Source organism: Vulpes lagopus, chromosome 12, assembly GCF_018345385.1.
Source record: "Vulpes lagopus strain Blue_001 chromosome 12, ASM1834538v1, whole genome shotgun sequence".
NCBI classification, from domain to species: Eukaryota; Metazoa; Chordata; class Mammalia; order Carnivora; family Canidae; genus Vulpes; species Vulpes lagopus.
The window spans coordinates 42,844,105-42,867,888 of NC_054835.1; the positions used below are offsets into that span (position 1 = coordinate 42,844,105).

Here is a 23,784-nt window from a genome sequence, read left to right on the forward strand (position 1 = left end):
GCAGCGGTTTGGCGCCTGCCTTTGGCCCAGGGCGCGATCCTGGAGACCCGGGATTGAATCCCACGTCGGGCTCCTGGTGCATGGAGCCTGCTTCTCCCTCTGCCTGTGTCTCTGCCTCTCTCTCTCTCTCTGTGTGACTATCATAAAAAAAAAAAAAAAATTCTTCTCCCCACACCAGAGCCTCACCAGGCTCTTGGGAGAATCAAACAATTTATTGGTGGTAAGGTCCTGAAAAGATGTGAGGGGCTGGCATTCTGTAAGACCCTTTTGGAGAGATACTTGTTGAATGACTACAAGGGGATGTGTGTGGGGGAGACAATTTGTAAGAATAAAAATTGGATTCTGGTGGGCCAGAATCTGGGATTCCATCTTGTCTTGGGGATCCTGAATGGAATTGAAGGTTTGCTGTGGGTTGCTATATATGGCATAATAGTTGTCTGATTGAAAAGAGGTAATTCATATTTCAGAAGGATTCAAGACCCTTCCCCTTCCCAACCAAATGCAATTAGCTGAGTGATTCTCAGCAATTAGCTGAGGTGAACAGGTGACAATGGAGGGTAGCCTTCATAATAGAAAGGAGACTTTTTTTCTGAGTTGGATTAGGAGAATCTTCCAGTTTGAGGGCTGAGGAGGTTGCAAACAGTGTGCTCCCCCAAGCCTTGGATTGGAAACAGAAACCTGCAATTCCATTCCCCACCATCTGGGGTCACTAACTTTCTTCTCCTCCCTCAGTAAGGGGAGAGAGCAGGGAAATGTCAGGCCTTTGAGCAGTTTGGTCTGGTTTTATGCTTTCACCTGTATTTATATGGCCAAATTTATGCCTTCCAGAACTCAGAGGTGAACTGAGTCTCTTGTGGTCCTTGGAATCAGTCAGTCCCCCGCTTCCTGGCTGGATTCCCAAGTCAAATCCATTTCTGAGATTTCTAAGCAAATGTCAGGATGCAGTCCATTTTTCTCTCTCTTTCTTTCATTTTTAAAAAGATTTTCTTTGGGGGATGCCTGGCTTTAGAGCATGCTACTCTTGGTCTCAGGGTCACAAGTTCAAGACCTCGTGTTGGGCATGGAGCCTACCTAAATATAATAAAAACAAATATTTTATTTTTAAGTAATCTCTACACCCAAAGAGGGACTCAATCTCACAACCCGGAGATCAAGAGCATCAGGCTTCACTGACTGAGCCAGCCAGGCACCAGGATCCATTTCTGGTTTTAGGAGCCTAGCTAGCAAGAAAGAAGAATAATCTCTGCATGTTCTGGAAGGCAATCAAAGGGGGTGGGGGACACTGAGGTCAGAGAAGTATTGCAGCTGGCCCCATATGCTAGGCTGTCTGAGCGGAAGGGTGGTCTCCAGGCTGACCCTTCAAGTATCCACACTGTCTTTCACAAGCAGGTCTGTGGTGGAGCTGGAGGAAGCTGGATGAAGGCAGACACCTAAGTGGGTTTAACACTACTTCTTGAAATGGAACTCTGAGGAAGGATAGCAAATTACTTCTTTCTGTATTCTGTAGACAGGGGTATGGATCAGCTCTCCCGTCTAGACTTGAAATAAGATCTGCGGATGCCTGGGTAGCTCAGTGGTTAAGGTTTGCCTTGGCTTGGGTGGTGATCCTGGAGTTCTGGGATCGAGTCCGGCCTCGTGCTCCTTGCCGGGAGCCTGCTTCTCCCTCTGCCTATATCTCTGCCTCTGTGTGTCTCTCATGAATAAATAAATAAAATATTTTTTAAAAAGATCTGGAACTCCCTCTCAAAGACGTTTCCTCGTCTTTGCAAATTCTTCTAGAGAGCCGGAATCCAGCTATCCACCATCCGAGTCCTTGGAAGCTGCCGCTGAGTCTAAGACTCTGTGGGGATGGGTCTCTGGCGCCTTGGGGATCTCCCTAAACTCCTCCTGTTCCTTTTCCCAATTGGGAAACAGGATAACGGGGGAAGGTGAAGCACGCCCGGAACTGAAAGGCGGCTCTAAGCTGAGAGAAGGGAGCGGCGCGATCTTTCACCATCGCCCCTTTAAGGGATCGCGGGGCGCCGAGGGCCGCTAGAGTGGGAACAAGTCCTAGCCCGTGCTGCCCCGAGTGGAAAGCGAGCGGGGGGATCTTGGGCTGTGCGGTTTCTTCCAAACCACCACCTCCCCGCCTGCCCTCCACCTGCACGGAAAGGCTACTTTCTCCGGCTTTTCCCGCGACAGCCAGAGCCCCCTCCCTTCCTCTGGGCTCCCGGTCTCCGCCCCCTCGCGCAGAGGAGGCCTCGCCGCTTTAAGAGCCGGGGTAGCAATTGACAAGCAATAAACGCGGAGCGCCGGGCTGCGCTGGAGCCGCACCGAGCCGGGGGCTGCCCGGGGCGCAGGTAAGCGCCCCCCGACTCCCGGGCCAGCGCCCACCCCCAGGGCCCTTGTTTCCTCTTCGTCCTGGCACAGCACCTGGAGTCCGGTTCCCTGGGTCGGGTCTCCCCGGGCCCCTTCGCTCAGCCTGGTCCCCTCCCTCTCCGCCGCCGGCCTCCCTCCTTCCTCCCGGGCTCCTAGAGAGAAATCAGAGCCCGCTGCTTCTGGCTGCTGGCCCGCGCGGTTAGGGCTCCACGCCGGCGAGCAGCGCGGGGCTCCGGGACCCGCGAGGCCTCTTCGGGGGCTGTGCGCATTCGGGGGACTTCGGGGCCCGGCATTACGTAAGAACCGCGCTGTTCGCGCTTCCGGGGTTGGGGGCGCGAGACAGAGGTTGCACGGGTCCCAGTGGCCCCCCGCGACCCCCTTGGGATGCCAACACCTTAACCTTCCCCGGGAGGGGGTCTTGGGAAGAGGGGAGCGCTGCTTCTTTCTCCTCCCTGGCTGTAGGGGGGGCGGGTCGTGGTCAGGGACTAGGGTTACGGTTTGGAGACCTGAGAGGGGATCGGTGCCAGGAGCGAGGAGCCGGGGTCAGAAAGTTAGGTCAACTAAGGGGTGGGGGCGGGGAGAGTGAGGACGGGAGCGGGGGGCATCCATTCAGTGACCTCATCCCCCGGTCTCCCGCGGGCGCGCTCGCAAAGAGCCTTCTTTGATGGCTCGCAACACGCCCCCCTTCCCCCAGGTCCTAGCGCGCAGCCAGTTAGGGCCCGGCTCGTGGGGCCGGGGGCTCTCCGGTGGTGGGGTGCGTGCGGGTCCGCACGTCTCTAGACCCCGGTCCCTCAGTCTGTCTACCCCTCCCCTTGACCGGTCGGTCTTCAAAGCGCCTTTGTCAGACCTTTCTCTCCAACACCTCTTTGTATGCTTATTAGTGGAGGGGTGGGTGGGTGGGAGGTTGCAGGAAACCTCCCCCTTTCGCGCAGGGGCCGCATCACCTACTGACCCTGGGTGGTGTGGATAGTCTGGAGGTAGGGGTGAGAGGACACCCGAGGCCCAGGCTTTTGGAAGCCGAGGTGGCCGTTCCCAGAAGCCTGGGCCCCGGACCTTGGCCCACAGCCAGACTGGCTTGCCTGGCACTGCTGTTCTCATGTGGGCACAAGCCAGGCCCCGCCCTCCCAGAGGCTGGGGTGGGGGTGGGGAAGAGCTAGCCGATGCTGTGGGAACTGATTACCCAGAGAAAAACCCAGGCAGGCTGGGCAAGACTCCAGGGGACAGGATCCTCCCAGCCTCTTCTCACCTTCCAGTCTCTAAGGAAGGAGGATGTCTGGAGTCCCCTCTGCCAGTAACTGACTGTCAGGGAGAACAGCTCCAGGTTTCAGGTGGTCAGGACCTTGGATGAGGGAGGAGGGAAGGAATAGGGACAGCAGGGGGTGGCACAGGGGCACTGGCTGGCACAGTAGGTTCTGGGCATTTCTCCCAGCCTGGGTGCTAGCCCGACAGGGGATGCCTCTCTTTTCCCTGAAAACTCCTTTCTTCCATGTCTTTAGGGGAAGATCCAGGAAGAAGGGGAGTCATCTTCAGACCTTTGTAATTTCTGCTACGTGAGCTCAGGTGACCAGCTCTGGCCTGAGGGTGGAAGGGATGGAACTAGAGAGGGTTATATCAAAACCTGGTGATGGTCCCTCTGGGAAGAATCCTTTTTTTAGGGGGAGGTGAAGTTGTGGCTTCCTACCCCCAGGGCCCAGCAGGCATTCAGTCCTAAAGTGGGCACTGCCAGCTGCTTTCCTCTTCTCCCCCACCCCTGCTGTGAGCCACTGCCTCTTGTTGTCATGGCAACTGGGAATTAGGGTTTTCTCCTGCAGTAAGTGCCCAGGAAGGCAAAGGGAAGAAGGGTAGTGGGGTCTCCCCTGCACCCTCCCCTGGAGAATACGGAGCACCCTGTTTCCTTGTCCCAGCTCTGAACTGAGAAGGGGCAAAGGGAGAAAGAGGAAGTCAGAGAGGCCTCGGGAAAGTATGACTTCATTTCTGTCAGCCAGCCAGATGAGTGTTTGTTGAGCATCTACAGTGGCTAGGTTTGGGATCCAGAAGCAAAATAAAACAGATGCAGTTCATGACTTCATGGAGCTTACAGTCTAAGAATGCCCATCTTTCCTGCTTTGACTCAAGTTCTGGACTCTTACCACCCCCAAAATAAATAAAGGACAAACAGCAGGCAGAAACACAATTTTTTTTAAGAGTCATAAAACCGGGGATCCCTGGGTGGCTCAGTGGTTTAGCTCCTGCCTTCAGCCCAGGTTGTAATCCTGGAGTCCGAGGATCGAGTCCCACATCGGGCTCCCTGCATGGAGCCTGCTTCTTCCTGTGCCTGTGTCTCTGCCTCTCTCTCTCTCTCTCTCTCTCCTCTATCATAAATAAATAAATACATCTTAAAAAAAGATATATACCTTAAAAAATAATAAAAGAGTCGTAGCTCCCTTTATTAGCTCTGTGACCTTGAGCAAAGCAATTAACCTCTCTGATCCTCTAGCTCCTCCTCCTTGGAGAAATGGGCATGGAATACCTGCTCTTCCTGCTTCCCAGGACTGTGGCATCATGCAGTCTCTGGGGAGTGCCCTGATCCTGAGGGGAGGCCCTTCCTAATTCCTTCTGCATTGCTTTGCCATTGTGCTTTCTCATTCTTTTCTCTCCCCTTCTCCAGGAGAGACATTTCAGAGCCCTTGCAGACCTCACCATGCCAGTTGCTGCCACCAACTCTGAGTCTGGTAAGAAGGGGCTGAGGATGTCAGTTTGTATCAGTAGTTTGGAGAGTGCTGGGCAGGGACTTGAGGGGGGGATAGTAGCAATTCAGACATGGCTGTTCCATCCTGCCACTCAGCCTTTCCTTCGAGCAGCTTCTATGGCCCGGCTGCACCTGTTCCAGGTTGGGGCTGGAGACACAGCACAACTCACCTCCATGGAGGACAGGGGCATGCAATGCCCCAGAGATGATCCACAGTATTGCTGGGGGTGGGGTGGGGTGGGCAGTGGCCTGGGGCCAGGCTGGTTGGTGAGGTGGCCCTTAGGACCTGGCCTTTGGAAGATGGCTTGGGGGTGGAAGGACTGTAGCAGAATAGCTGAGAAGTCCACCATGCTGTGCCCACCAGATGGGTGGAGTAAAGCAACATGTTTGGGAGATGGGGGGGGGGTTGTGCTCGCTGGGGTTCAAGAAGCTGCATTCGGAGAATGCTAGTTCAGGAAGCCTGATTTGCTTCTGTGGGAGGTCTTAGGCAAGGAGCAGGTCACCCAGATGAGCTAGGAAGTCTCAGGAGCAAATTATTTAACCCTTTGGAACCTGTGTTTCCTCTTCTATAAAGAGGTGGATATGAAACTCTAAGTCTATGATGGGGAAAGGATATTCCTATAATTGGAGTATTAACAGTTACTGTGCTGTGCAGCTGGGTTATTAACTCAATTAGCCTGTGACCTTGAGTCCTTTTTAGGACCTAGGTGTTCCCATCTGTAAGGTAAGATGATTGGACAAGAGAAGTGCTCTTAACTTTTCTTGGTCCTGGATCCCCTTTTGAGAATCTGATAGAGCTGTGGGTCCTCACCATACACAAATGCTTCTGTGCTCAAAATCTGCATTCCACTCTGGGGGTTCATGGGCCCTGGTGTGCATTTGGGGACTTTCTTGGTGAAGTTCCCTATGCTAGAGGCTAGGAGCCCTAATGCTGCGATCCACTCTGGTTGAGCTCTGAATCCTTTGACATTGCCCTGCCTGGATGCCTCCTGCCCGTGTGTGGCCCCTTCCTTTGCTCTGGGCACTGCTGCTGCCTCTGCAAGATGCTCCAGGTCTGCCAATTTAGTTAGAATGACTCTCCTGTCTGAGAAAGTGAACCAGGAAAGTGAAAACTACTCTAAGTGGGCCAGACCCTACACTGTGACACCCTCATCCCCCAAGAAAGGCCTTTTCTCCATGTAGTAGAGGAACTGTAGTAATGTCCCCCAGCTTTGATGGCCTTAGAGGGCTCAGCATCCCCATGTTGTGTCCAGCCTGCTGACTTCCTGGGCTCTTCTGCTGCTCCAGTCTACCTGGGCCCCACTGTAAGCTGCTTAGGGGTTAATTAAACCCATCTCTGAGCCTCTGATTAAGGGCCTCTCAATCTGGGGCTATCCAGTAAACCCATTAATAGTGCCTGGCAGGGGCGTAGAGGGAAGAGAATTTGACTTCTCTGCTGCAGGCCACTTGATGGGTGCAGTGGGGATCAGGCAGGGAGTGGAGGCCAGGAATGAGGGTATAGGCATGCTTCCTCTGAGGACTCCTGGGGCCCCTGATCTCCTGGGTGTTATGCCATGGCTACTTCTGCCTTCTTGCATCCAAAGGAAGGAGGACAGGAACAAGCAGCTTAACCTCTTGGATCCTGAGTTTCCTCTTCTATAAAGGGATGATGTGTGACCCAAAGGCTATAAGTCTCTTGGCCCTTCCTGCAGGTGGCCCTCTCTGCCCACCCTAGTCTAGATTGGCTCTTAGCCTCAGAAATCTAATGATGGGTCTGCTGCTTCTCATTTGGTGGCCATTTCGGCTTCCTACAGGCCAGACAGCTGTGCTACCGCCTCTGGGGTCAGGGTCACCCTCCCTCTCCCCACTCCCTTCCTGGGGAGATTCCAGCTTTGGGATCTGCAGAGTAAAAGCTAACATTTCCCTTCCCCATGGATCAACACGAACCTCCGCATTGTGGAGGGGAGATGGTGTGAATGTATTCTTGCAGAGAGACCCAACTTTACTTCTAGTAAGTCGAGGGCCCCTTTCCTGAGGGTTGGGGATGAGTTGGGAAATATGTGGGCTATGGCATCAGCAAGTTCAGAGAACTTGCCTCTTGAGTCTCCAGACCTATAGCTCTACACTCTCTTCCCTCTTTACTCCACTTCCTCTTTTCTTGGAATCAAGGCTGGGATGTGGACTGTTTTGAGGTGGAGCTGTCCCTTTAAATTTCTCTTGCATCCCTGGGTTAATGTCCTGGTGTGTAATCCCTCCTGCTGCCATGGCAACCAGGGGTGCGTTCGACCTGGTGCCACTCCTCTGGGAATGGCTGTCTGGTGGCAGCAGCAGCTGGCGGTGTCCTCATGGGTACAGGGTATCAGAGGAATGGAGACACTGGGTTGGGCTAACTGCCAAGTCCTTTGCTCCTGCCCACCCATGTCCCAGCTGCGAGAATGCACCTATACATTTTCCCTTCCAAGATGCCCGACCTGCCCACCGGGCAAGGTCCCTAACCTAAGGGGAGGAGCTAAGGAGAGGTGGGGAGGGGAGGGGCGGGTGCTGAGATGTGGGGTCAGACTGTGAGGCACCCCCTCCCAGCCCAGGGGGGTGTCCCTCCCTACCCCTCCTTTTCCTCCCTGCCCGCCCATCTCGGTGCCCCATGGCTAGCAGTTAGGGGGAGGCATTTGGGGCTTGAGGTATTTGCCCCAGGCCACAGGGGTGTCCCAGCTCCGGACAGAGCACAGAGAGTCATTCTTGGGCGCTTCCTTTGATCCTGAGGGGGTCATCGTAAAGGAAACGGGGCCTGGAGAAGGAACATAGAGTGGAGGTCTGCGGGCAAGAGGAGGAAGTGGCACGTGTGTATTAGAGGAGAGGCTTCCAGAAGAGGGGGGGCGGGAACAAGCTGGGGCCAAATCCCCACGCCGCCCCGGTTTCCCCGCAGCGGGGCTGTGAGAGGAGGGTCTCTGAGCACTTGCCGCGGTTCCGAAGGGGCAGCAGAGTTACCCCCCCTGCTCCACAAACCTCCCCTCAGCCGCCCCTCCTCACTCCCGCTGGTGCCAACACGGGGTGCGGTGGGGTCGGGGACCAGGCGCCGCGAGGACGGGGACTCTCCCACCGCCCGACTCTCAGCCCTTGTACCGCCCCCTCCCCACCGCGCGGCGCCCGGCCGGGGCTCTGGCCAATCAGCGAGGCGGTCAGGGAGACGGAGCCTTGCTATTGGCTGATCCTGCAGAGGGCGCTCCCCGAGTCCCGCCTCCTCGAGCGCTGCCCGCGGCGGGCTGGGGCGGCTGCGACGGCTGCGTGGAGGCTACTCCGGGAGCCCCCGAGCCGGGGGTGGGGGGCAGCCATGGCGGGCAGCCCCGGCAGCGAGGCCTCCTTGGAGGGTGTATCCCTGGGCTCTTCCGAGGAGGCCGATCTCCGGAGGGAAGGTAGGGAAAGGCGGGGCGGGGAGGCTGGGGGGAAGCTGGCCCCTTCATCCGTCCTCCTACCTCGGGGTTTGGGCGTCCGGAGAGGGTGCCCTGGGAGCGGGCCTCCCGAAGCCTAAGGGAGCCGGCCTGGGCAGAGGGCACTGACGCCCCCGGCTCTGTCCTCCTTCAGGGCTGACAGGTTCGTGAGTCTGCAGGTGAGGATGGCTGGGGAGGGTGGATCCTAGACACCCTGGCGGAGTGGGAAGGGTCCCTGCGCTGGCTTCTTTCCGAGGCCACTAAGGCCCTTGCAGGTGTCTGATCAACACCAAACCCAGGCCTGGGCAGGAGGGGTCTAGAGGGTGGGTTTGATGTTGTTTCTGGAGAAGGTGGAGAGGAGGAGGAGGGGAAGAGAGGGTCCCTGAGCCATGTCTGCCTCTCTAGTTTCAATGGCCCCTCTTCCCCATTCCTATTCCTCCCTGGAGGAGGGGGTTCTGACAAGAGTGGTGAGAGGGAACCAGGGACTGTATCCATCCCACCACCCTCCACGGCTTGAGTGCTGATATGTAGATACAGGCGTGGGTGGCTGGATGGCAGAGTAATGATAACCCCTGCCCATCTCTGCCCCCAGCTGGGCACACTCTGCTCCTCCCTTCCTCCCTGTAGAACCTGCCACAGCCAGGAGCTCCCACCTCCGTGGGTGGGTAAAAACAACCCCTACCTCAGATCTCAGCAGCCATTGCTGTGGCCCAGTGTCAGGTGATCTCATGTACTTGGTTATGTCCCATGGCTGGCTGAGGGTTTGCTGATCCCTGGGTTGACTTAGACTAACGTCTGCCCTTTGGTGCCCACAGTACTCCAGGGTGCCTATCTCCCCAGCTCCTGTCAATATTCTGGGCCGCAACTTTGGCTTCCTATGATCTATATTAACTTCTCAATGATAATAGGTCAGTCTCTGTCAGAGCTAAAGGGCCTGTAGACACTATCCAGTTCCACCCACCCATTTTACAGGAAGGAAAGACTGAGGCCATTTGGGAATGCTGACTTTTGAAAAATCACACAGAATTAGTTATGCTTTTTACTGTCATAGGCTCTAGCCTCCTTCATGGCTGCTTGCTTGACTCTGGGCCTATACTCAGGTACATGCTCCAAGTACTGTCTCTCTTATCCCTTAGCCCTTTAGATGCAGGGGGCTGAATCCTGAGACTTCAGCCCATCCAGAGGTTGCTTGAGGCATCTATGGTTCTCTGATTCAGGGTAGAACCTAGAACCTGACAACTGCTCCCCACCTTGGAGTCCATTTCCTGCTTCCTAGAGCCTCCCACCTGCCTAGGCATTACCTAGGGCCTAGAGAGTAGGCCAAGGAAACTGACCTCCTCCTTCACCCCTAGACCAGGGGCCTGGAGTGCCTGTGCTGTGCAGGGGGGCAGTGCTGCCGGAGAGGGACTGTCTTCTGTGGGACACAGGGTAGGAGGGTGGGGTTGCTATGCTGTGTTTTGGTCTCCTGTGCCCAGCTGGTACCTGTGTCTCACTGCCTGCCCCTTCTCCCCAGCCATGCAGCAAGTTCTGGACAACCTGGGATCCCTCCCCAATGCTACAGGAGCTGCAGAACTGGACCTGATCTTCCTTCGAGGCATTATGGAAAGTCCCATAGTAAGATCCCTGGCCAAGGTATAGTGTTCCAGGGAGGTGGGCATAAGGGCACTGTGCCTAGGGAGTTTATGGGGTGTTGGCCATAGGGTGCCTGGAAGTGGGGCAGGTGGCACAGAAGACCTGTAGAAGGGCTCTCCATGAATATCCATGCCCAGGTGATGACTGTGTATGACTGCAGGTGGCGGGCTGTCCCATGCCTGGCTGGTGAGAGTGTGGACATGCCCCTGTGGATGGGTGTGCCTGCCAGCTTGTGAAGAGTCTTACTGGTGAGGGGTGGGCATGCCTGTGCATTGGAATCTCTAATACACAGTTTGTCCTGCCTGTCCTTCTACCTTTGGGCATTTTGTGCAGATGTCTTTTTAAGATCACCTGCCACGCATCAGGTGGGGGAGAAACTCACAAGAGAAAGTTATGAAACAATTTGGTAATGGCCATGATAGAGGCAGATGCAGTAGGCATTTTGGGAATATAAAGGCCAGATGCCTAACCTGGCCTGGGGTAGCCAGGAAAGGCTTCCTGGAAGAAGGGCTACTTGAGCTGAATCTGGAATACTGAGGAGGAGGGAGAGGGCATTTGGGGCCAAAGGAAGAGCTTGAGCAGAAACAGAGGTGAGAAAGAGCCAGAGGTATGTGGAGGACTGAAAATGTTGGTGTTAGGCTGGAGCTTCAGGTACGAGATAGAGAATGTAAGCTGCAGAGATGCTGACAGGTTGTGGAGGGCACTGGGGGCTGTGCTGAGGGCTTGGGGCTCATCCTGTGATGTCCTGTGAATGACATGGAGCCTTTTGTGGATTTTAAGCAGGGGTGTGATGATATAGTGTTTTAGGAGCATCCCTCTGGCAGCACATGGAGGATGGTTGGAGGGTCATGGCTGGAGCTGGAAAGACCAGAGTTAGGGATGACTCTGAACTAGACCTGTGGCAACAGGAGGGGAGGATAAAAGAAGTATTTAGGAAGTGAATTGGCAGTGCTTGGGGTTTGGGTGTGGAAGGTGAAGGATGGGGGTAGCAAGGCACCCAGGATTCTGCACAGGGGAAGTAAAAGGCTGGTGCCACCCGGGGTTCGAGGTGGGGTTGGGGGAGTAAGGGTGGGGTAGAAAGTTGCCCCCTCCCCTGGGATGGAGGCAACGAGTTATAGGGAATCATGTCTACTTACTCAGATTTTTCCAGAGAAGGGGGCAGTTGTCTGCTGGAAATTGGGGGTCAAGGTTGAGCAGGACCATTTGGAAATGAAGATTCAACTAATTGCTGAAAGGAGAGGAGAGGGACCCCACCAAAGCCAGGGAGCAGGATGAACAGGGCCCCAGATGGTCCGTGGCAGGTGTGTGACTTTCTGGGGTGGGGTGATTCAGTCCCTGGATGCTGGGAGTAAAGGAAGTGGCTTTGGGCCAAGTTTTATGCTGGGTGTGGGCTGTGGAGGCTGAGATGCAGGGGAAGGTGTGACGGAGACAGGGGAGAGGGAGCAGCTCAGAGCATCACCTCTGGGGCCCAGGCTGAGGGGGTTGGGGGGTGTCAGGAGAAGACAGAGAGGCAGGGCGAAAATGGAGGTGAAGGCCTGGGGGCTCCCTGAGGTCACAGGATGTCTGGGGAGAGAGTGGATAGCTGGAAGAGAAGTCAGAGGTCAGAGAGAGGGAGATGGGAGGTTTCCAAGGAGGACAGCTCTGGGGCGGGGGTGATGTGACAATTTAGGGTGTGGCTGTAGTGGACTGGGAGGTCAGTGATGTTAAAGAGGCCCAGAAATGGAAGGTTTGCATGTGGGATGGTGTTGGACCTAGGGTACAGTGGGCATTGGGGTGGGAGAAGACCGAGGTGGGGCCCAGGGTCCCAGGGAATGGTGGTGGGGTGACCAGGAAGTTGGCGGTGATGGTGATGAGGCAGCGGGAGAGGGTGGTACAGTCAGGTGGCAGCTTTTCCACAGAGTAGGGATGGGGAGTGGGTCACAGGACAGCTGTGGCTGGCTCTGTCATAGAGTGTGGAGGGGGACCAGGAGACGGGCCAGGCCCCACCGGAGGGGACACCGTGTCCTGGAGACACAGCCTCATCATGTGGAACGTTTCATCTGTGGAATGGCTGAAGCTTGGGGAGGTTGCTAACCACGGAGGGTGAGAGTGGAATGTTCTGGGGAGGACAACAAGCAGACTTGGGGGAGAGGATTGGAGAAAGGGAGAGTGCTTTTCATTCAGTGGTCAAGGACCATATTCATGTATTAAACATAAACACAAGGAATCATGCATGTTTCAAACAAAGAGAATGTGAGCAGCTCCTCAGGGGCAGGGGTGTGCCCAGGGCCTAGAACAGTGCCTCACACACAGTAGGTGCCCACTGAATGTTTGCTTAATGAATGAGTACAAAGAGTATAGGAGAAAGCCTACCAGTCCTCTGAGTGTCATCTCCAGGATGAAATGCTGGCCATATTGTCTTATGTTCTTGCTATTTCTTTGGGTTTTTGTTTTGTTTTTTAGAAGATTTTATTTATTTAATTGAAAGAGAGAGAGAATAAGCAGTGGAGATGGAAAAGCAGGCTGCCCATCAAATAGGGAGCCTGATCCCAGGACCCTGGGATCACAACCTGAGCCAAAGGCAGCCGCCCAACCGACTGAGCCACCCAGACGCCCCTTGCTATTTCTTTGTAAGACAGAAGTAGTATGATGCAGCTAGTGACTCTCTGTCTCACACTCGCTGCTTTCTCTCCCCGCAGGTGACCGCTGGCTTGGGGTTGATGATGTCCTACCCCCTGAATGTTTGCCCATCTCACCTACAGATGTATTTAGGTGTAAATAATCCACCCCTATGATAGGGGATTTTACACTTTCTGTAATGGAATAATAGCATGAGCCGCTTAGGTTTGTGAGAGTTTTAGTGAAGGAATGTGATTATTGACATAAGTATAGATGTAGACACGGGTAGATTTGTTTTAACTGTTGTGTGGTGTTCCCATATATGAAAGAGAGTCCGGTGTATTTATTTATTGCTTCTGCTGAGAGACAGGCATGTTGTTGATTTGCCTCTACTAAGGACTTCCTCACAGTCCTCTGCTTCTGCACACGTGTGAGCGTCTCTCCAGGGTGGACACTTGACCCTCCACACCTGTAACCTGCCAAAGCTGATTTCAGAGTTGAATTTGTTAGACCGCATCACCTCTGGGGCATGTGAGCTGTTGCCTCTACAGTGAGACAATGAGATAGGGAGCTTTCTGGATAGCAGAACCACAGGGTTGGAAGGCGCCCTGCAAAGCACCACTGCCCCCATAGTGTATTCGGTGTCTGATCCACCCGCCAGCAATCCAGTGCGGGGATTGCTGGCCGGAGGACTTCGTCACTCCCTCAGTCATCTATCTTCGATTTGACGAACGTCTAGTGCGTGTTCACCGAGTACCCATGGCAGTGCTAGGGCCCAGGGAGTGAGCTATCAGAGAGTTTGTTCTCCCGAGGGAGCCCCAGTCTGTCACCCTGGTATACAGCACAGCTGCACTGAGAAGTTATTGATGAATGGATCAGATTGTAAACATCAACTCCCTTCTCCAGAATTGTTCTTGGGGATGAGCTGGTCAGAATTGCCTCCCCAGGGATTCCCAGGAGGCTTCTAGATGCATAAAGCACAAGAAAAAGTAGCATGGACCTTTCTTTGATACTGAGACTCCCAATAAGAGGCTGATGGGCTAAGGGCACCCTGTAGCTTCTCTCCATCGAGCTGTGAGAGGAGCAAGATGTATCTCCATAAAGGCCTGTCTGAGTTCAGTAAGAATTGCTCCCGTCCCTGTACATGTGACTCTCTGCAATGGAATTTTGTCACTTCCCTCATCAAAAGATAGAGTTTCTCCACTCTTCAGTCTGGGCTTGACCACATGACTTGCTTTGGACAACAGGACTTACTTTTCACTCCTCATTAATTTTAGTGATTATAGGTACAGAGATCGTTTCTAACCTAACAGACAAAGCACTTGGATCAAAGATCTAGTTGCAAAAACTTGGTTCTCCTGGTGCAGTGGCCCTTCCACTCAAGAGTAGTCAAGCTGGAATTGCCTGGAGTAACTATTAATCTCCTTCCCTTCCTCCTGTGGAGGGAAGCTTGCCTTTCCTCTGGGGCTGTGCAGATAGCATGGGAAGGGCTCCTTCCGCTCCTCTCTGGGCCTGAGGGGACAAACCCTAAAGGCTCTGGAAGGAAGTCAGATCTGGCCAATGGATTGTAAATCCAGGGGGTTGGCTGCAGACAACAGGTGGCGGCCCTAACAAGTGAGTGACATCGGGATCCAGCAGCAGGTGTTCCAACAACAGGAAAGGCTAAGGTGAGGAATCCAAGTCAAGTGACATTCAGAAATTCAGGCAAACTGTTACAGTGGGGACATCTGCCAGCTGGAAGGCCTGTGATCTAATCCATATGACACGAGGTAGAAAGAACATAGGATTTGGAGTCAGAAGAGTCACTGGCTGGCTGTGTGGTTTTAGTGTGTCTGATAATAGTTATTTCTTCTGAAAAGTGGGGATAAAGATGTCTCTCTTTCAGAGTCATGGCGGGGATGGGGAAAGTAATAGATGTAGAAATGCTTTTCAAATCATAAGGAGTTGTTACGAAGCAGTCTTGGCCGTTGGACCGGAGTTCATTGGGAGGACTCCACTCCTATGATAAGGCCAGGGTGAGAGAGTTGGCAAAGCAAGATAGTGTCCTAGAAGAATGAAGGATGAGGTGGGCGGGGGAGGTCACTGAAATAGAGACTCTGACCAAGGAACATGACAAGTGGAAGCTACAGTGGTGGGGAGCTCAGTATATCATCCAGCTTCTGCTGCGTAACAAACCACCCACAATTTAGTGGCTTAAAACAACCATGTTTTATGTCTCATGATCTTTTTGATGGCTTGGGTGGTTTTTCTGGTCTAGGTTGCTCAGTTAGGGCAAGGTGTTCTAGGACATTCCCATTCACATGGCTGGTGTCTCTGGTGGGACGGCTGTGATGTCTAGGATGGTGTGGTCTCTCATCTTCTAGGGAGGGGTCCAGTCTCAGCAGCATGGGAAGACAAGCCCCAAGTCTCAAGCATTTTCCAGTCCTCTGCTTGCATCACATTTGCTAATGTCCCATGGACCCAAACAAATTACATTGTCAATTCCAGATAGAAGAGTCACTTTACCTTCTGGCACACCATTCTCTGGGACTTTTTTTCCCAGTGTTTGAGCTATTTAATTATGAGCCTAGGCTTCAAATGAGAATTCCTTGTCTTCTGCAAGATCAGAGAGGTTGGAGTGGGAGGGCAGAGGGAAGAGCTCTCTAAGAAGTGGCTGTGTGGCATTTCTGCTTTTGCAGTCTGCTTACAGCTGTGGATCAGGAGCTGATAGATTGGGGTTCAAGCACCAGCTGCACCATTAGCCAGCTGTGTACTTGGTCCAGTCTTCTGGTCTAGAATAAACTTGAGTCCCTGCTGTGCCAAAGATGATTTTCCGAGCAGAATTCAACAAATAGTTCCCACAGAAATTCAAAACCACTCTCCTGTCTCCTGGTAGCGGGGCCTGGTGCATCTAATACTACAGGGTGTGCACGTACCAAGAGCATGCTTTCTAAAAATAAGTGCCTGGATAGTGGCACCACAGCAGTGGAGGCGCTCAGGGAGTCAGGAAACTTTGACCAGAATCCCTGCTGTACACCAATGAGTTGTGGACTGTGAAGGAATTCATTTGACCCACTCAAGCCTCAGATACTTTATTGTGAAAATGGCCTTGAGACTACTAATCTCACAGGGTCATTGTGATGTTTAAATGAGATATTTTGCAAATATGCTGCTTTACCGTTGAGCATAGATGTACCCATGGCCCAGCCATTTTGTCCCCGGGAGAAACTCTTACACGTGCACCAGGAGATACAGACTGGAATGTTCATAGCAGCACCATTCACAATGGCAAAAACCTGACATGACCCAGCTGCTCTCACCCAGGAGAGGAGATGAATAAAATGTGGCATAATCGCACAAATGGAATATAATATAGTGGTTAAAATGAACGACCATGATGGGAGGGAAAAGAATGAATTATAGAGAATAATATTAAGTGAAAACTAGTAGGTGAAACAAAGTGAAACAAAGTGAAATGAAAAATGAGAGTAAATCTTAGCCAAGTAATAGTGGGTAAAAAAAAATAGTACGGAAAATAATTTTTCACTTAATAATGTTAAGTGAAAAAAAATTGGGTCCCCAGGAATTATGTATAGCACAATTCCCTGCTGTTTAAAAAAAGGTAAAAATAACTAAAAATGGTATTAGTTTTAGGAATATGTACAATACAGAAATACAATAAAACTGTAAAATGGGAAGCTAGAGCATGATGATCACAGGGAATCAAGATGGTGATTTCTGGGAGTGGATGGGTGGATGGTGCATGTGGTTTTAGATGTAGGATATTGCCAAGATCCTCATTTATGATTTGAGTGGTGAGTTCTTAGATCCCTGTTATGCTACTACAAAAATGTCTAATTCACTACCAACTCACTAAAAAGAAGCCATGAACAAACCAATATCATGAAACACGGATAGGGTTCATCCACTTCTGGGTTTTCAAAGTCCCAGAAAAGTGTGTTGCAAATTATAGTACATGTTAGGTGTTCTTAGCACTGGTCACTCAGCTGTTTAGATCAGCCTGCTGTAGTGTTTCTTTCGTTTTTGGATGATTGGATGCTTAAATTTTCCTCTGGGCTGTGAGGGTTGAGCTTGGAGAGCTGTGCTTTTATATCTGTGGGTAAGAAGCCCAGGGCAGCCACAGGAGGATGAATGGACCAGCCTGCAGGGAAGGATCATTAAGTCAGAGATGGGAGGTAAGCAGCTTGGGAGTGGCTTCGTCTTGGTTAGGTGACAGCTCCTAGGGAAATTTGTTTTCCCCATCAGTGGAGCAGAAGATGCTGAAATGGGTGACCTCTGTGCTCACGTTACCAGGCCATGGTAAGATGGTCGTGTCCCTGAGTGCCTTTGTTTATTCTTGAAACATAGTTGCTGGGCTCCCAGCATCATCCTAAATGCTGGTAACTGAAGCTTGGTGGGCTGTGCTGAACTAAATGACAGGATCACATAGGTTTTGGTGGAACCTTCCGAGGCATGCCTCTAATGTCAGAAGAACCTCAGGGTGTAGCTGGTTCCTGAGTGCTACTCTTTGCCACTTCAATTGTCTGTTCCCCCAGCAGGAGGGCTATGCCCATCCAGGCTGTGGGAGTACGTCTGAAATGCTGCACACCTGCCAGAGGACGGTTTAGGTCACTGTGGGGTAACATGCCTCTCCCCCGATGTGTGATGCTCTTCACCCCTGTATGGGGAAGAGAAGACAGAAAGAAGCTAGCCTTTATTGAGCACTTGTTAAGTGCCAGGCACTGTCTCACTGAATCCTCAGAATATCCCTGTGAGGTGTTATTAAAATCTTCCCATCTCATGGGCTTGCAAAACTTTCTATCATGAAAAATTTCAAAAATGTCTTCCAAACTCGCATCATCCATTACTTTACATCAACATGTAACAACTCATAAATAATCTTGTTTTATCCATACCTCCACCTACATCCCTCTTTCCTAAGTTATTTTGAAGCAAATCTCAGACATAATTTCATCTGTATCTCAGTACATATAGCTAAAAGATAAATATTGTTTTTTTAAAGATTGTATTTATTTATTCATGAGAGACACAGAGAGAGAGAGAGGAGGAGACATAGGCAGAGGGAGAAGCAGGCTCCTCGCAGGGAGCCCGACGTGGGACTCGATCCTCAGACCCCAGGATCACGCCCTGAGCCGAAGGCAGATGCTCAACTGCAGAGCCACCCAGGCATCCCAAAGATAAATATTCTTTTAAAAAAAAATCATACTACCATCATCACACATAGAAAAAATTTTTTTTAAAGATTTTATTTATTTATTCATGAGAGATACAGAGAGAGAGAGAGAGAGGCAGAGACACAGGAAGAGGGAGAAGCAGGCTCCATGCAGGGAGCCCAACGTGGGACTCGATCTTGGGACTCCAGGATCAGGCCCTGGGCCGAAGGCGGCACTAAACCACTGAGCCACCAGGGCTGCCCCACACATAGAAAATTAAACAATAACTTTCTGATGGACTTTTAATAAATGGTATTAGGATACCTGGATTATCATTTAGAAAGACATCAAAGCAGATCCATACTTACGCCATACATCAGAATAAACTCAAAGCAGATCAGAGATGTAATGTGAAAAAAATAAACCATATATATTCTAGAAGAAAACATGGATCTGTGTGTGGGGAAAGCCTCCCGCCCCGCCCCCCCGCTAAACGAAGCCTTAAAATTCAGATGCATGTATTAATAAATTTTTTTAATTTTTTTTATTTATTTATTTGAGACACAGAGAGAGAGATAGAGAGAGGCAGAGACACAGGGAGAGGGAGAAGCAGGCTCCATGCAGGGAGCCTGATGTGGGACTCGATCCCAGGACTCCAGGATCACACCCTGGGCTGCAGGGGGCGCTAAACCGCTGCGCTACCGGGGCTGCCCTGTATTAATAAATTTAACTAAGTTAAAATTTTTTTGTATTGACAAAAAGCCATAAGCAGAATCAAAAGACAAGCTAGAAGGGAAATATTAGCAAGAGGTATCACAGATAAAGGGCTTATCTTTCCAAAATAGAAAATATGTTAAAAATGAGAAAAAGAAAAAAAGAAACAAGACCTGATAGAAAAATTGGCAGGAGACAATTTACAGGAGAAGATATAAAGATGGCTCTTAAACATATGGAAAGATGCTCAGCTTCACTCAATAAGCAAAATGGAAGCCGAGTCTCACTGAGAGATTGTTTCTCATCCAAGTGATTGGCAGACACTTTGGGGGCAAGGTTTCAGGGAAGTCTCTCATCCAATGCTGGTGAAAGGACAAAGCAGCCCAAGCCCCATAGAAGGGGGTTGTCAATATCTAAGGAAATCATACTTGTATCTCCTGCTTGATCCAGGAGTTGACATGGAAGACTTCTCTACAGATAGACAACAGCTGTGCTGGGTTATTCACTGCAGCTTTATTTGCAATAGTAAAATATTAGAAACAGCTTAAATACCCATAGGATTGGTTGAATAAATTATGTTACACAGTAAGTCAAATATAGTAATTAAAAATAATAATAAGGAAGATCTCCACATAGCAGCATAGAGTGATTTCCAGGGCATATCGTTAAGTAAAAAAGAAAACAAAACAACAAACCAAGCTAATTACACAAACAAACCTCAAGGAATCAAAGAGTGTGTATAGTGTTCTATCTTTTATGTAAAAAAGAGAAATATTTACTTATTTTTGTGAAAAGAAATAGAATAAACCAGAACTAATGAAAATTATTACCTCTAGAGTAGAGACACAGGCAGAGGGAGAAGCAGGCTTCCAGTGGGGAGCCCAATGCAGGACTTGATCCCAGGATCCCAGGATCATGACCTGAGACAAAGGAAGATGTGCAATCACTGAGCCACCCAGGTGCTCCCAGAAAAGGAAATTAACCCTAATACCTTTTTTAAAAAAGATTTTATTTATTCATGAGACACAGAGGGAGGCAGAGACATAGGCAGAGGGAGAAGCAGGGTCCTTACAAGAAGTGCCATGTGGGACTCGATCCCCAGAGCAGGATCACACCCTGAGCCAGAGGCAGATGCTCAACCGCTGAGACACCCAGGCATCCCAACCCTAATAACTTTTGCTCACAATCTTCTGACTTTATACCCGATGTGAGATATATTCTTAGCCACCAGCCTCATGTATTTATTTAAATACTTAAAATGAAAATAACCCAAATGCTGATATAAAATTAAAAATTCAGTTTCTCAGTTGTACTTATCATATTGCTCAACAGCCACATGTGGCTCTCACATTGGGCAGCACAGATATAGAACATTCCCATTAATGCTGTAAGTGTTTTTAGTCTATTCTGAGAACAAAAAGAACTGTAGATAAATCTTGATTCTTAAGTTTGTGATAGGTAGTAGCAGTAGTTCAGCAATTCTGAAATCTTTCTGAATATTATAGGATAGAACAAATAAGTAAATATATTAAATGTTATTGGGAAACAAATTCTTACTGAGGGAGAAGGGAGGTACAAATATGGAATGGGAGAAGATGAGGAAAATCCTGCAGTTAGATTTTAGTTGGAACAATCAGTATTGATTAATGGCTTTTAAAGAAGTGACACCCCAGAAGCATTGCGTACCAACTGCCCTCATCTTGGTTTCTAAATTCCCTGCCGAAAGGAATATGAATTCCTAGGAGAAATTGTTGAACCCAGACCTGGGTTAGGGAAAGTACAGGATGAGCCTGTGGCAGAAGGAAGAAGGTGCTCAAGGAATGATGGGGAGATGTCAAAAGGACACAGGTGTGTTTGGGGCTCCCAGTGCACAAATCTGGGATAAATTGAGACAATGAAGATAGTGATGGTGATGGTTTAGAACACAGAGTGAAAAGAATCCATAGTGAGACAGAGAGGGGGGTATAGGCAAGAGGGAGGAGGGGTGGGAGAGGGAAAGGACAAGCTCTTTCTTATAGTAGAATGCCAACTAGTAAATGTAGAAGTAGTAACAGAGGTAGAAAATCACCATTTTGCAACCTCCAATTTAAGAACTGACTGGAGCACCTGGGTGGCTTAGTTGATTAAGTATCCAACTCTTGATTTCAGCTCAGGTCATGATCTTAGGGTCATGAGATTCAGTCCTGCATCCATCTTTGTGCTGGGCAGGGAGCCTGCTCGGGGCTCTCTCTCTCCCTCTTCCTTCCCACACTCCCCTGTTAAAAAAAAAAAAAGTTGATTTAGGCAGGAGTCATGAATAAATGCTAAATTCATCAGTGAAAGGTTGTTGGGGAGCAGAATAGTCACATGATCTCAAGGCATGGGAAAGACACAAGATCACTTATGTTTAGAACTCTTGCCAAAATGATTGGCCTGAATTTAATCATGGGGAAACTATCAGAAAGATCCAGTTGTGGGGCATTTTACAAACTACCTGCCTGAACTGTAAAATGTCCCGAAAGACCAAAAGCACTGGGATCTGGTCTAGATGAAAGGGAATAAAAAGTTGTGACAACCAAAGGTAACACATGGTCCTTGATGAGATTGTCCATCAGAGAAAGAACAACAACAAGGAACCGATAAGGGATATTTTTGGGACAATAGCTAACATTTAAATAGAGACTATTAGATGATATGATATCAATGTGTCAGTGCTGAACTTCTTGCATGTGATAATGGTATTGTAGTCAATGTGGCAGATCTCCGGTGTGTTCCTAGGTGATGTGTGGCTGAAGTACTCTGGGGTGAAGTGATTTATTTTTCAAATGACTCAGAGAAAAAAAAGTCTTCACTTATATCCCTGAAGTAGCACTCCTTACTTCCTGACCCAACTAACATAACTGTCCCAGCTGGGCTGGTCTCTGGTGAAAGCTTCCTTTCCCCTTTTTGAAGCATCCTGTCATAAAGTCCAGAGTCAGTAGAGCAACAAGTAGGTACAGTGCCTTCTCTTGATACCATGGACAATTGGCCCTTGAACGACACGGGTTTGAACTGTGTGAGTTCAGTTATGTGTGGATTTTTCTCAGTAAAGATAGTACAGTCCTGTAAATATATTTTCCTTAATATTTTCTTTTCTCTAGTTTACTTTAAGAATACAGTGTATAATAATAGAACATACAGTATATAATAATAGAACATAGAAGATATGGTTTACCAACTTTTTATGTTATCCATAGACTTCCAGTCAACAGTGGGCTATTAGTAATTAAGTTTTCATGAAGTCAAAAGTTACATATGGATTTTTTTTGACTGTGCAGGGTTGGTGTGCCTAATGCTGATGTTGCTCAAAGGTCAATTGTATTGATTTCTTGTCCCCTCCCTCACTGGGAGCACTGGCCTCAAGGTCTGGAGACCCAAGTTTGGGTCCCTGTGACCTCCACCTCCCTGGCTTCCTCGTCCTGGGCTACAGGATGCCCAAGACCATGATGTCAGGTAGAAGAAGCTGTCCTTGAATTCACATGCTTATAAGGTCCTGGGGGGTAGGGGAGTGGAGGTGATGCTGGGGACAGCTTGATCATTTTAATGGCTCTCTGTGACAAGAGGATGGGAATGAAGGATTGTCCTTTGTATTTTCCCTTCTATAAACAGGATCCTAGTCTTCATTTTGGGGAAATAAGGAAGCAGCAAGGTGTGTCTGCACATGAGCGAGCGTGCTTGTGCCTGGGTGAGGGAGGATCTGATGCAATGCTGAGGGTGAGGTCTGAAGTCAGGATCTGAGCTGGTAGGGGACAGTATTTGGTACCCTAGGGTTCTCAGGGAGCTTCAGGTGTCACCTGTTCTGTCCTTATCCTCCAGGCGCACGAGCGGCTGGAGGAGACCAAGCTGGAGGCCGTGCGGGATAACAATCTGGAGCTGGTGCAGGAGATCCTTCGGGACCTGGCACAGCTGGCAGAGCAGAGCAGCACAGCCGCAGAGCTGGCCCGGATCCTCCAGGAGCCTCACTTCCAGGTTCCTGCTCTGGGGTGGGGTGGTGTTTGGGGCAGGCTGCGCAGATGGGGGCTTACAGGATGTTTCAGCAGGGATGGGAAGGGACCATGGGACATGGTCCCTCTCTTTCCACTGCCTCCTCAGTCCCTCCTGGAGACCCATGACTCTGTGGCCTCAAAAACCTATGAGACACCACCCCCCAGCCCTGGCCTGGACCCCACCTTCAGCAACCAGCCAGTACCTCCCGACGCAGTACGCATGGTGGGCATCCGAAAGACTGCTGGAGAGCATCTGGTGAGGCTGCTAGGCAGGGCTGGAGGTGTGATCTGGGGTTGGGGAGGGCACTGAGAATAACCAATGGGGACCAAAGCTGGTCAGGAAAGGGCTAAAGACCAAGATGGGACCAGCTTTGCCCAGGGACGGGCCCATGCAGCCCCAGGAGACCACAGACATGGTGCATCCGAGCTGCGCACATGTACCAGAACCCTCTCCACTCTGCCCCCCTCTCTCTCCACAAATGCCCCTCTAACTGAAGAATTTGGGCAGAACGATGGGAGAGGAGACTCTGCGAGGCCGGGGTGGAGGGGATGAGGATGGGAATGGCGGGGCTTCTAGGAGACCCATCTAAAGATTCTGGCTTGGAGCATCTGGGGCCTCATCATACCTGCCCTCTGTCCCCCAGGGTGTGACGTTCCGTGTGGAGGGCGGTGAGCTGGTGATTGCACGCATTCTGCACGGGGGCATGGTGGCTCAGCAAGGCCTGCTGCACGTGGGTGATATCATCAAGGAGGTGAACGGGCAGCCGGTGGGCAGCGACCCTCGTGCGCTGCAGGAGCTCCTACGCAGTGCCAGCGGCAGCGTCATCCTCAAGATCCTGCCCAGCTACCAGGAGCCCCATCTGCCCCGCCAGGTGGATCCCTCCGGCCCGAGGGCCAGGAGGCAGCCGCCAGGGTCACAGGCCCGGGGTGGGAGGCCCCATCTCCCACATGCTCATGCATTAGCCCCAGTCTTGGGCACTCATACGCACATGTGAGGGACATGTGCACATTTAAGGCCTGGGATATACATGTGAGCACCCGTTTCAAGGCAGCCCTGGACCAGCCTAGGTGTACTGGGTGCGTGCATGCGCAGTGTCAGGCTGCGGCGTGGCCTGTAGGGCTGCTGCCTGGTTGGTGGACGATGGGGATCTGGCTGCAGTCTCCCTTCTCCTATTGGCTCCCTAGTCATCTGC

At 50.9% G+C, this 23,784-nt stretch overlaps 1 protein-coding gene across 5 annotated transcripts in view; it reads left to right on the forward strand.

The window, feature by feature from the left end:
• The first annotated feature begins 2,089 nt into the window (after positions 1-2,089).
• The window catches only part of MPP2 (membrane palmitoylated protein 2), a 28,224-nt gene continuing 6,529 nt past the window's right edge, over positions 2,090-23,784 (forward strand). Inside the window, exons 1-7 of one of the 5 annotated variants that reach the window (XM_041727201.1) lie at positions 2,090-2,339; positions 3,855-3,918; positions 5,006-5,069; positions 10,004-10,104; positions 22,422-22,574; positions 22,698-22,847; positions 23,236-23,463. In XM_041727201.1, coding sequence (XP_041583135.1) covers positions 5,039-5,069; positions 10,004-10,104; positions 22,422-22,574; positions 22,698-22,847; positions 23,236-23,463 — 663 coding nt within the window. In that variant the 5' untranslated portion in view covers positions 2,090-2,339; positions 3,855-3,918; positions 5,006-5,038. Of the gene's footprint in view, positions 2,340-2,619; positions 2,655-3,854; positions 3,919-5,005; positions 5,070-8,393; positions 8,476-10,003; positions 10,123-22,421; positions 22,575-22,697; positions 22,848-23,235; positions 23,464-23,784 lie in introns of those variants that run through there. The other 4 variants (XM_041727198.1, XM_041727199.1, XM_041727200.1 and 1 more) reach the window with 4 other exon arrangements.